The sequence below is a fragment of the Hylobates moloch genome, unplaced genomic scaffold, assembly GCF_009828535.3.
Source record: "Hylobates moloch isolate HMO894 unplaced genomic scaffold, HMol_V3 SCAFFOLD_2, whole genome shotgun sequence".
Taxonomy (NCBI): domain Eukaryota; kingdom Metazoa; phylum Chordata; class Mammalia; order Primates; family Hylobatidae; genus Hylobates; species Hylobates moloch.
In genome coordinates, this window is record NW_026652277.1 from 326,855 (window position 1) to 339,852 (window position 12,998).

The 12,998-nt window shown below is 43.9% G+C and overlaps 1 protein-coding gene across 1 annotated transcript in view; it reads right to left on the bottom strand.

The window, feature by feature from the left end:
* Positions 1-12,998, bottom strand: part of LOC116456090 (disco-interacting protein 2 homolog C) — a 51,112-nt gene that overhangs the window by 36,776 nt on the left and 1,338 nt on the right. The window contains exons 2-4 of the mRNA XM_032150991.2: positions 11,146-11,265; positions 9,349-9,546; positions 4,529-4,620 (exon numbers count right to left, since the gene is read on the bottom strand). Coding sequence (XP_032006882.1) covers positions 4,529-4,620; positions 9,349-9,546; positions 11,146-11,265 — 410 coding nt within the window. The remainder of the gene's footprint in view (positions 1-4,528; positions 4,621-9,348; positions 9,547-11,145; positions 11,266-12,998) is intronic.

Genomic DNA, 12,998 nt, shown 5'->3' on the forward strand with positions numbered 1-12,998 from the left:
ACGTTGGCCAGGCTGGTCTCGATCTCTTGACCTAGTCATCCGCCCACCTCAGCCTCCCAAGTGCTGGGATTCCAGGCATGAGCCACCGTACCAGGCCTCATTCTTGAAGTTAAACAATTTTTTATGAAAAATGTCCTAACTGGAACTAATTTCATCATGAACAAGTTTTAGACAAACATCCTAATCATCTGTGTATCTAAGTAAGCAGGCTGACATAAAAGCATCCGGATGGTCGTTGAGAGGGGAGCAGGCCATGCTGGAAAGGTCAGAATGCAGGATCATTGGCAGACACAAAATTACGTTGTAGATTCTATGAATAAATGAATATTTCCTTTCTGTATGGAATTTCTATAGTCCACTACAATTGGTAAGAGAGATTAGAAAGGGAATGAAATGATTTGTACATCTATGCAGATAAGCCACAACCAATTATTTCTTCAAACTATCTGAGGTTTACACTAGTCATGAGTGTCACGTGATGGACTGAGAGCTGATGGCATGTTTTTCAGATCTTGATATGGTGAACAAACAGTATTCAGTTAAATGTTTGTAAGATTTTCACATTACCACTGCCGTACAACTTCTTCCCCTAAGGCGGACCAAAAAACACCAGGAAACATTAGAAAATTCAGATGTCGAAGTTCCATCCAAAACTGATGGTTGCACCCATTCATGAAGAACATGTTCAGTTCTGACTTGTTAATCTTCCCAGAATACCAGCTCTGGAGGCAGAGTCTTCACCAAGGGCAGACAGCTGAGACGGAGAGGATGTGTGTCATCCCCACGGCCAGACGGCGATCTGCCCTCTCCCGAGAAGCACTTTGCGTCTGGCTCCTCTCCCAGCTCCTGGTGCCTCTGCTCAAAGGAAGTTCTTCTTTATCAGGGGTTTAAAATTCTCACTGGTTTATCACTAGAGTTAATGCTGAAAATTTCATATTATAGACCACTGCAGAGTTGTGCTGAAATGTGGTATAACAAAGTTAATAAAAGCAGAATATAAAATTGTACATTATTGTACACACGTGACAATACAAGTAATGGATAGAAAAGGGTAAAATACTTAAAGTCTCTTTTAGCATCAAAACTGAAAATTTTTTTGCAATTTAAGGAAGAGAACGTTGTACTTACATCATTTTTGTTAGACATTCCTTCAGTATTTGAATCAGTCACAAATCCTGTTTTATTGCTACCTCCATAGTGATCCCGATACAATACTGGACAAATACAAAGACACTCGATTTTTGTAAACCCACATGGCTTCCCTCCGTTCAATCCTCTGTGTACTTCTTTGATACTTCACTGTACCTAATTATTCACACAGCAGGCATCAGCCAATCAGGAGACACACACACAGCTCTTCAGGGGAGCAAAGGCCTTTCCGGCTGAAGGATTCCCAGCTCCCCTCCAGGGCTCCTCACACAGCCAGCCCTGCCGTCCATGCGAATGGCTTCAGCACCTTCCACACTACTTCCTGGAACCCAACCAAGAGCTACAGGCTCATCTTTTCTCCTCGAGAGCCCTTCTCAGATAATCTTTCCTAAGAAAAATTTTAGAAAAGTAGCACCTTCAGCCCTGACCCAACCAAGCCAAACCAATCCCTACCCAAAATAAGCCTCTTTACATATTTCACCAAACCGTGCTCCCGTATCTCTATTGACATCTTAGAGGAACACAGGAGTTTATTCTGTGATTATTATCACATGGAAACTTCAAGTATCTGGGGGCCATACTATGAAAGAATTTTTAAAACAACTCTTAATTAAGACTACAAACCACATTACAGATAAAGGAGATATTCCATTACAATTAACATTTCATTATGTGGTAACACAAAATTTACGATTCTAAAATTTTTTCAGGTAGAATTCAGTAGCATGAAGCACAATCACAAGGTTATACAACCGCCCCTACCAGCCATCTCTAGAACTTTCTCATCTTTCCAAATGGAAACTGTGTCCCTATTAAACATGAACTTTGCATTCCTCTCCCCCAGTCCCTGGCACCTAACCTTTCTACTTTTGTTTCTCTACAGTTGGACTACTCTAGGGATGTCATGAAACTGCTCTTGTGAAAATGATAACTAAGGAAATGATGACACTGAAAGGGATCAGACCTAACCAACCCCATCTTGCTTCTAACCTTTAAGCTGTCCTTGTTCATTCCTGTGTGGAGGCCAAACTAACCTTGAGAAGGAATTCAGTTCATAGCTTGACTCTGAAACAAAACTGGTAATAGCCCTTTCCCGAGATGACCCCCTCCTTGTCTGGGGCCCAGTCTGCCTTTGCAGGACCAACAAATCAGCTACAAGATTAGAAATTACCGTTTAGGGGTCATGCAGCCTCTGGCTCCAACAGTCTGAATCTCCCCAGATTGCTCCTGGGGAGAACATCACTATCGTAAAACCTAAGATCAGTGCTGGAGGTATTCTGCAGACCCTGCACTGGATGGAGCAGCTGACACCACCTAGACAGGTTATCTGGCTCAACCAGTTCTGTGAACCCACCCAGGAACAGAAGACAGCAGGAAAAACTCAGTTTGACCCCCTACGATCCCATCTCCAACCTGACCAGCACTCCCCACTTCCCAAGCCTTCACCCGCCAAGTTATCCTTAAAAACTCTGAACGATCCTCGAACACTTGGGGTGACAGATTTGAGTAATAATAGAACTCCAGTCTCCCGCACAGCCAGCTCTGCATGAATCACTTTCTCTATTGCAACTCCCGTCTAGACAAATTGGGTGAATCACATTCTCTATTGCAACTCCCGTCTAGACAAATTGCCAGGCAGCGGGCAAGGTGAACTGCTGGGCAGTTACGCTCGCAGGAGCGGAATCACGCAATACCTGTTTTGTGTCTGGCTTATTTTACTAGGCATAGCATCTGCAAGGTTCATCCATGTGTTATGTGTCAGAACTTCCTCCCTTCTAACGGGAAATCCACACCTAGTCCATGGATTTGGGGTTGCTTCCACCATTTGGTTTTGTGAGTCAGCTGCTATGAGCCTGAGTGTACTCATGTCTCTCCTAGACTGTTTTCGATCCTTTTGGGTACACACCCCGAAGCAGAATTGCTGGATCACACGGTAATTCCATGTTTAATTCTTTGAGGGACTGTCACGTTTTTCGGAGGGGTTGCACCACTGTACACTCTCACCAGCAATGCGCTGTTCTGACTTCCCCACATCCTTGCCAACACATGCCCTTTTCAGTGGTTTAGTAATTGCCATGCTTCTCGGTGTAAAGCAGCATTTCACTGAGGTTTTGGTTTGCTTTTCCCTGATCGGGGATGCTGAGCATGTTTTCATGTGTTTATCAGCCACTGCAAAATCTTTGGAGAAATGTTTACTCAAGTCTCCGACCCATTTAAACATTTTTGTTGTTGTTGCTTCTTTTGGTGGTGGTGAGTTGTAGGAATTCTTTAAATATTCTAGATGTTAATCTGTTGGCAAATAATTTGCATTGTCTCCCATTCTGTAGGTGGCCTTTTCACTCTCTTGATAGTACTCTTGATGTACAAACATGTTTAATGTAAATGTCCAATTTATTTATTTTTCTTTTGTTGCCTTGCTTCGGGTGTCACATCCAAGAAACTGCTGCCAAATGCAGCGTCATGAGGTGTCTTCTCTATATTTTATTCTAAGGCATTTTCTTTACGTTTTCTTCTAGGTTTTGGCTTTAGCTCTTACATTTAGGCGTTTGGTCCATTTTGAATGAATTTTTTGCATATGATGTTAGGTAAACATCCGCCTTCATTCTTTTGCAGGTGGATGTCCAGTTTTCCCGGCACTGTGTGTTGGAAAGGCTGTCCTTTCCCCATTGAGTATCTTGGCACCTGCTGGAAATCACTTGTCCATATACATGAGGGTTTATCTCTGGGCTCTTTATTCTGTTCCATTGGTGTAGATGTCTGTCTCTAAGCCAGTACCACACTGTTGTGATTATTATAAGCTTTGCAGTAAATTTTATAATCAGAAAATATGACACCTACAATTTACTTTTAAAAGAGGTCAAACGTGCTCAATAAAAAATGGGAAAGAATCCCAGTCCACAGTCTCCTGGAGCTGCTGCAATCTGTTGAACATGCCCCACAGCAGACTCATGCCTTTATAGTATTGCTTAAGTAATCAAAGCTCATGCTTTTGTTGGTTTATGGAGCTCTAAATGATGTCTTTATGTAATTCACTTGGAGTCCTTTAGGTAGGATAACCTAATCTTTGGGGCATCTAAAGCACACAGATAAAAAGGCTCTACATATAAATGCAAGAAAACCAGGTTCTATACCAAGCTCCACATCTAAACTGGGGCATAAAGCATGGATAAGACCATTACCTGCTCAGGATGTAAGGTTAGAATGGAGATACCATTAATAGTACCTGTCCTGTGTAACTTACCAGGTAGCAGTCAAGAATAAAAACTTGCTTTCCAATGGAAAGTGGAGGTGGCGCTGAACTCTGTAACGTTTAAACAGTGGGCACCTTTTCCACACAGGACTGTGTGTTTGTAGATCCAGCAGTTTAAGTTGCACTTACCCTATCTCCAGGCCGCACCATGGGTTCCTGCTTTGTGCCTAATTTGTGCAGAATGCTGTAAGCGACCTTCATACTTCTCGTCCACAGCTTGCCTATGAATACAAATCACAGACAAATGTGCATATTAAACCATACGGAGAGCACTGCTTCTGCAAACCAAAGTCTAGGACACGAGTCCATTCTGCTTCCTGCGTATGATGGTCTGCAAGTGACTTGAACTGGGGGCAGCTGAGCAAAGGGGGAACTGGTAGGCAAGAATGGAAAATGAGTGAAAGTAGAAAAGCAACAGGGATTCTAAAAACAAAACTTCAGGAGAGAGAATGAAAATAAAAAGCTAAAACCAAGTGTTGGCCTGTCTTCTGATCTGTGATGTGGGGGGTGGGGAGGGGAGGCATGGACAGTGCACATACCATCGTCACAGGGCTGGGATCTGCCCAGCTGAAATGACACCGCCAGGGAGCGGGAGGGCCCTGAGAACCTTCTCCCTGCAGATCAAAGCTTCAACTCATCCTGAGTCCCTGGAGTCAAGAGGAGTAAAAGCAACGACTCCAACTTTGACAGTCAGAGCTGCCAGGACGCTGGAACAAGGCCGGCACAAAACAAATCCCCTCTTAGTGCATGAAGTGCCTGCAGCAAAGCCGCTGAAAACCCGATGGTCAGCACAGAAACCGCGGGGAAGGTTCTAGGGAGGAAAGTCCTGTGGGGCCACCACAACAGCATCACTGCCACGAAGTCACGCCCGGTGACATGTCACTCATCCAGTCGGTCCCACGTGACTGTGAGCAACACAGAGCAGAAAACCGCCTCAAGAGGCTCCAAACTCACAAGTCCTGCGTTTCTCACCTTCAAACTTTCCTAACCTCAGGGTTCAGGGTTTTTAATGATGAATCCTTGGATTCAGATAAAGATAATGGTAAATACAGTCTGAGATCAAATAACAATGACTTTAAAGCCTAAAATGAGTTCTTAAATACACAATGGCCTTTTACAACCTAGTCTCAGAGGCTTCAGCTGCGAGAGCTTCTCCGTAGTCAAGGTGTTAGAAGAGGTGATAATGCTGTAATAGTGTGATAAAGGTAACAGCTATCTTAACTATTTTGTTTCAATGCAATCACTGTTTTAATCTTTCCCTATTTTAAGTGCAAACACTAAATCAGATTTTGTTGTTTACAACACAGTGCAAATTAAAAAACCCGAAATTTGTTTTATTTCATATTGGAATGAGAGTTCCTTGGATTAGTGTTATTATTATTTATCTACCACAATATTTATCCCCTTGCTAGTGAGAACGTGAAGAGAATGATTATCTTTGATTGTTCTAGTTCCTAGGACACTTCCGGGTCATAGTACATGCTCAGCAAATGTTTCTTCATTTCACTAATGTCACAGGCAAGCTGTAATGAAATACAAAGTTACGGTGGGCATTCTAGCATATTCTTGAGCACTTAATTGCTAGACACACACTTTTATTCATATTCCCTCCCTCTGTCTTCCTTAGCTCCTCATCCTCAACACCATAGGCAGTCTTCAAGACCGGCAGCTTTACAGTCATCCGGAATTCTATTTGGGGATTTTATTTTCCTGAAAATGATCACTGGCTCATTAGATGTAACTCAGGGAGTATTTTTTCCCCCAACAAAAGCAATTATTTTGTGGCTTCATATTTCTTTAATGTGAACAAGATTAGGGAACTATTATAGTTGGGTAAACAATTACAATGAATTCATTGCAATTGAAAGAAAAAAATGTGTCATAACTGAATAAATCAATTACACTCAGTTAGCACCATTCTAGTTTGTGAAAGTTTCAACTTCATTCTCAGCTAAGAGTCTTGACATCCTAAGTTCATACACAAGCTAGTTAACAATAGAGAGTTTGATAAAACACATGCAAACTTTTGGCAAAATTCTTGAAATATATTTGGTATTTTTATACTTCTCAAAGAGAAAAGGCAAGTTAAGTTGCTGATATAAAGATACAGCAGTTCTTAACTGATTCATAAAGGAGATGTATGTGATGTCAGCACTGTTGTATTAGATATTAATTGTAATTTCGCTTCGCTTTGACTGAGAAACAGGCAACTGAACAGAGAGTGTAACTGGTGAGGGGTGAGGGGAGAGGCGGTGGGTGGCGACAGGCTGAACCGGAGCGAGCCCAGGAAGGAGGCGGGAGCTTGAGAGACACACCAGCAACCACGCAAAAAAGCAGCAAGGCCACAGAAAGGTGGCCCAGCGTGCTGCTAGCTCAAAGCATGTAGATTTCTTGAAGCACCTGGAGTAAAAGGAAAACTATAAATAAGTAAAACGTTAAAAGGGAGATGAGCATGAGCATCTCCTTGGTAGGAAAGCCAGATGAACGTATAGGTCTCTCCCGAAAACCACCGAAGAGGCAGAGCAAGAGCGTACAGGAGAGCTGCTGCGAGGCAGGACGTGAAGGGAAATTAACAGCACAGCGTGACTTATTTTTATTAAGATTATGAAATGCCACGGGTAGTCTAAAGTAGAAAACAGAATTATAAGATGTTTTACAAGTTTATTCATTTGTGGCTTTCATTAGCCACCTACACTTTCTATTAATGATCCTAAGTTTATCCGCTGGGAATTCTGCTACCCCAGCGCTTCACAGGAAGCTAAATTTGGGGGTTGAGGGGAAATGGCAGGACTTTAGAGAATACAGTCCCTTCAGTTACACCAAATTACTCGGTATTAGAACAATTCTCATTCGATACCAAATTACTCAGTATTAGAACAATTCTCATTCGACGAGCTTGTTTCTGAGTCGTCTTAGCAACAGCCAATCACTCGTTCATCTATGACAGCATTTCTACGCAGATGGCGCTTTCCACAGTGTTCACTGCGTTTTCATCTGATAAGCTGTAATTTTACATTTGGAAATGTGCTGCTTTCTTATATTCCTTTAACAAGTAAAAACCAAGATCAACTCACAGCCTGCAATTAATATGGATAATTAAAATACAACATATAGATGATTAAAATACAACACATAGAGGAGTTAAAACGCGTTGGTTGTGGGCATGAGTTGTGATGAATCCAACTTTTGATATGAATATTCAATCTGTGTCTTACGTCTCCCATTCATCTTAACCTTGCAGGAAGGGGAAAGACACCAACCCCGTTCAATGTTCCAGCAGCAGAGAGGGGCGATCCTTCTGATCGAGATCATAAGCCCCGTGAGAACTGTGTCTTACTCATCTTTGATTTCCCAAACCTTAGTTCCATGCCAATGCATACTGCATGCTTAAAACATCCAAGTGAACGTCTATTAGTTCTCAGAGTGAACACATGCACCCGGAACAGTACGGCTGCTCCAGGAATTCCCCACATATAGGCAGGGAGGTCTCGGGGGCCATCAGCTGTCATGCAGCAGCGACTCCAAGTACACAATTAGCTCCAGGGCTGAATTTGGCCGGAGATGAGGGTCACATAGAAAAGTCCTTCATGCTTTTGACTGAATAAAACCTATTTCTGAGAGCATAATTAAAAAAATAAAGCTTATGCTTCATCATGGATGACACACACTATCCATTTAAAACTACTCTATGAAGCCATAAAAGCAAAGGGGCTACAAAATACATGCTCCCAAACCCAATATGCTCCTAGGCCCAAATCCCACATCTGTCCGTGAAATGCACAGGTCGACAGCTGCTGCCTCCCGGAGCCCCACCCCCAAAAGGCTAGGGTCTACTGAGGTTCCACGATTCAACATAGCATCTGGCTTTTGACCTCCATGGCTAATGTAGAAATCAATTTCTTTCCTACCTGCAATCAGAAAAGTGTTGTAACAACAAAACCTAAACTTAAAAACAAAACCTGCCAACTGACAACAGGTGGAACTACGTACTGCACCATGCCAAGAGCCTAGAATTGAAACAGCTATGTTTAAAATTTCAACTATCAACATAAATCTCAGACATGCAGACACAATATGAACCATTTTGGTCCTTCAGTTATTTTCTTATGTTTTGAAAATTCTAACTAATTAATTTTTTAGAGTTGGGGTCTTGCTCTGTCACTGAGGCTGGAGTGGAGCGACGCAATCATAGCTCAATGCAGCCTCGAAATCGTCCTCCTGCCTCAGCTCCCAAGTAGCTGGGACTAGAGGCATGAGCCATCACGCCAGCCTTTTAGTTACTATTTTCTTTGCAAAGCTGAAGCAGAGAGAAAACAGCCTGACAATCTGCAACTCCATGGCCTCTTATCCACAGAAAAAAGAGAAACACATTTCTCTGCTACCGTTAACCATGTGCAAAAAGTTTACAGACTGTATTAATTATACTGAAGACTTAAGGGAAAGGTGGTTTCTCTGGCCTTCTGAAACAGTCCCTTGAAAACCGATTTTGTTTCTTCTGAGTGATGCATATCAGAAAGTTTAGATAGACACTTTTCTAACTATCAATCTTTGCTGAAAGCATGCATTTCAATAAATCACATATGTATTTAAGATCTAATATCTTATTAGAGCTATGGTCACTGCTTCAAGCAGCCATTTCTGGTTTTAACTCAAAAAATATTTAACAAATAACTTTTTATATTGAAATCAAATAATTTTCCTAAAGCGTTTCTTGAGATTCCCTTTATTTCTGTGCCAGAAACATAAGGCAGCACAAAATCAGTCACCAGAAGTAACAGACACTGAGCTTTGTGCGTTCCGGAGTGGCTGCGCAAGGAGGTGGGCAAAGGGCAGAGGGTGAGCCTCCGGATTACCGTAAGTGAGGATTTAAACGGACACTAAGCTTCGTGTGTTCGGGAGTGGCTGCGCGAGGGGGTGGGCAAAGGGCAGAGGGTGAGCCTGGGGATTACCGTAAGTGAGGATGTAGAGGGGCTTCCCGTTGGTGTCCATGGTGGTCAGGCAGGGCGCCTTGGGCGAGATGGTGCCCCACCTCTGCAGTGCGGCCTCCAGCGACGGCGGCCAGTTCGTGACCACGCCCAGCTGCTCTCCGCGCATGGCCAGCATCTGGGCCCCCTCCGGCTTTGGTTGGTTCGGATCTGGTTGCTGAACTAAATCGTTTGAATACCAGAGATTACGAGATAAATGCATCCACATTAGCATGGCTACTTTTTATTCTTTATAAAGAAACCAGGAGATTTATACTTAAGCTGTACATTTATTAGCTGACAGAAAAGCATGCTTTTCTAGAATTGGGGTCTATACACTAGCATTATGGATGCTGGTAAAAAATTCGTTCTTGTAATTTCCAAGACAGCATGTGGGTGGAGTGCGTAGGTGGACCTGGCGCTCAACTCACATACACACTGTGCCCAGAGCCTGGAATTCAAACAGCCATGCTGAAATTTCCATTACCAACATCAGCTAGTGATTTCGGACCCCAAATTGCTTAAATCTTGCTAAATTATATTTTGTCCTTAAAGATTAACGATAAATTTATTTTCTGAGGCAGGGTCTCTCTCTTCTGCCTTGGCTGGAGTGCAGTGGCATGATCACAGTTCCCTGCAGCCTCGACCTCCCAGGCTTAGGTTATCCTCCCACTTCAGCCTCTGCTACAGTCCTAGCCTGTAGCTAGGACTACAGGCATGCACCACCATGCCCAGCAAATTTTAGTATGTATATATGTGTGTGTGTGTGTGCGTGTATAATGTGTATATATATATAACGTGTATACATATAATGTGTATATATATATAACGTGTATATATATATATAATGTGTGTATATATAATGTGTATATATATATTTTGTAGAGATAGGGTTTGAGCAAGATATATATATATATATAATTTTTTTTTTTTTTTTTTTGTAGATACACGGTTTTGCCATATTGCCCAGGCGGGTCTCGAACTCCCGGGCTCAAGTGATCTGCCCACCCTGACCTTCGACAGTGCTGGAATTATAGGCATGAGCCACCGCACCTGGCCTGAGCTGTACATTTAAATCTGCTACAACTACTCTGAATAACAGGAACACGGAGTATTTTCCTGAGTAAAACTAAAATCAGTGCATCATAAATACCACCTGCCCAATCCTTGAGAGAGGTGAAGAATGGAAATTATCTCTCCATTTCTGGAACAGACTTGTCTCTCACTTTATGACGGACAAGAAAATCAGTCGTTTTTACTTGTGGTTTAATGCATAATATAATAAGGAGCTCAAGTGTGCTATAATGAGCAGTTCTTGTGCTTTGTTTCAACTTTAAGTTGTTTGTCTAAAAAGACCCAGGAGCATTCAGGAGCAAAGGCAGCATCTCCCACATCTATAAGGAGAGGCAGGAGGAGGAGGAGGGAGGAGACAGCACTTCACACGCCTGTTTTGCTGCGAGCGAAGGATTTCCCCAGCTTGTTTTTCTATATGTTTACACTTTACTTGTATTTCTATACTCTTACGGAGTTCTTAGAGAGCGACCTGACCTGGGTCACAGAACAAAATCACCTCCACAGAGGACGACTAACAACCAGGTTTAGAGACCTGCTGACACCGAGGCCGCCTGGGAACACCACCCACTCCCCACCTGGGTTCCCCTCATCCAGCAAACGCCACGATTACTGCTCTTAAAGAGTAAAATGGCCTTGCAGAATAAAATGTCATTGTTTATGGGACCATAGGAGCATCTGGAAGAAACGTGTGGGAAAGAGTTCTCTCACCTTCTAATAATTCTTCAAAGTCATCGACAAAGAATTCTCGTAAAGGTGGTCGTTTCGGTCGTTTGAGGGTATTGACAAGCTGCTGGATTTTTGCTGACACCCGGCTACTTACTGGTACTCCTGAAAAACAGGAACCAGTGGGTGGGGGAAGCGATCATCACAGCTGAATGAGCACCCACAGTCCCACAGCCCCACAGCCCCCAGCATGGCTGCAACAGGCTGGCGTCCTTCTAGACGCGATCCTGGGAAGGGCCTGAGGTGATCATGCTGTACGGCAGCCCTGTGGCAGGAGACAGGACAGAGACGCATCGGACCCAAATGTCTCCCACGTTCCAGGATGTGCTGTTCTGCTGGTCATGCTGGGAGGAGCCTCAGGACCACACATGCCTGACCCCAGCTCTGATTCTCCGGACAGAATTGTCACCTGCAGAGGGCAGACTCCTCATTCCCACTGCCCAGGCCCCCTATTCTCAACAGGGTGAGACCATCAGTGGAGCAGTAAGTCCTTCCCTGAGTCTGTCTCTCCAGAGACCACCAGCATTCAGCCTCACACCAGCATTCAGCCTCATGGAGGCACGAGAACATCGGGCCGGTGAGTCGCGTCTGGAACCCCCAGCATCCCACAGCCCCGGGCTCAGGTTCCAGCACCACCATGCCCAAGCCCTGTCCACTCCTAACAAAGGCTGAGCTCCTCACATACGTTCCAAACCCACGCAGCTCAGCCCGCACACAGGCAATGCATCCTAAAGCACAGAAGTTAAGTCTCTAAATTCAAATTTTTGTGTAACAGAATACTAGCCCATACCTATCCAAGTGGACCGAGAAAAGCCCCATTTTGTAATACTTGCTAATTACAACGAATGCTGCATCATTCTGAAAATCAACTGGTTTGATCAACGAAAAAGTCAAAGTTTTCAAATTTCAAGATAAATACATCAAATAAATGAACAAGACAGAGGACCAAGACGCTGATGCCCCAACTAGATCAAAAGCATCCTCCTCAGGCACACGCTGCGGGCCGGCAGGACCTGGGAAACCATCACCCAGAGCTGTGGGCTTGGATGGTGCATGGGGCTCTGCAGGTGCAGCTGGCAGGCCATTCCCCTCACCTGAGGCAGAGAGCCCTTGTTCGCCCCTGCACTGGACCATAAAAAACAGACTTCAACATTTGGGGGGAATAGAACAGAATTCAAGGACATTTTTTCTATCAAGATTTTTTAATAGGTAGTCTCCAAATGCTCTATAGCACTTTCAGAATTGAGACATTAAATATTTCATATCTCTGAAAATACAGAAAAACACACAATCCAGAACTCTCACTATCTAAACACAGTATGTTCCCATTAAATAGCCCAACTAATTTGGTTCAGATGAATCAGACCATTCCACCAGGTCAGTGATTCTCAAGCTTAATTTGGTAGATGTCAGAATCGCCTCAGGGCCCCCAGAACTTCTAGCTCATGACATCTGGGGTGTGGCCCAGAATCACCCTCCCAGCAAGGGCCGCTGTGGGATTCTGGCGTGGGAGGCCGTGACATGCCAAGACCACACAGCACACCACGCAGGATTTACCTGGGGAACAAAGGAGAAGGTGCAGACTTGAAAGATGACAACGTTACTAAAATGACCATGACAAGAGTAACAAAAATGGCCAATTCAGTAAAGACGAACTCATCAGAGAACTAAAGCAAATAATGACACTGAAAGGCATTCCAGGGAAAGCCATCGCACCGGCAACCAGGGCGATTTCAAGCGCACTAACTGGACACTTGCGAAGGCACGGTCGGGCTCTGCCTCACGTGAGGATGCGGCGGTGCGCCCGTCGGGGCTCGGATAGGCCTCCCCGTCCGCCT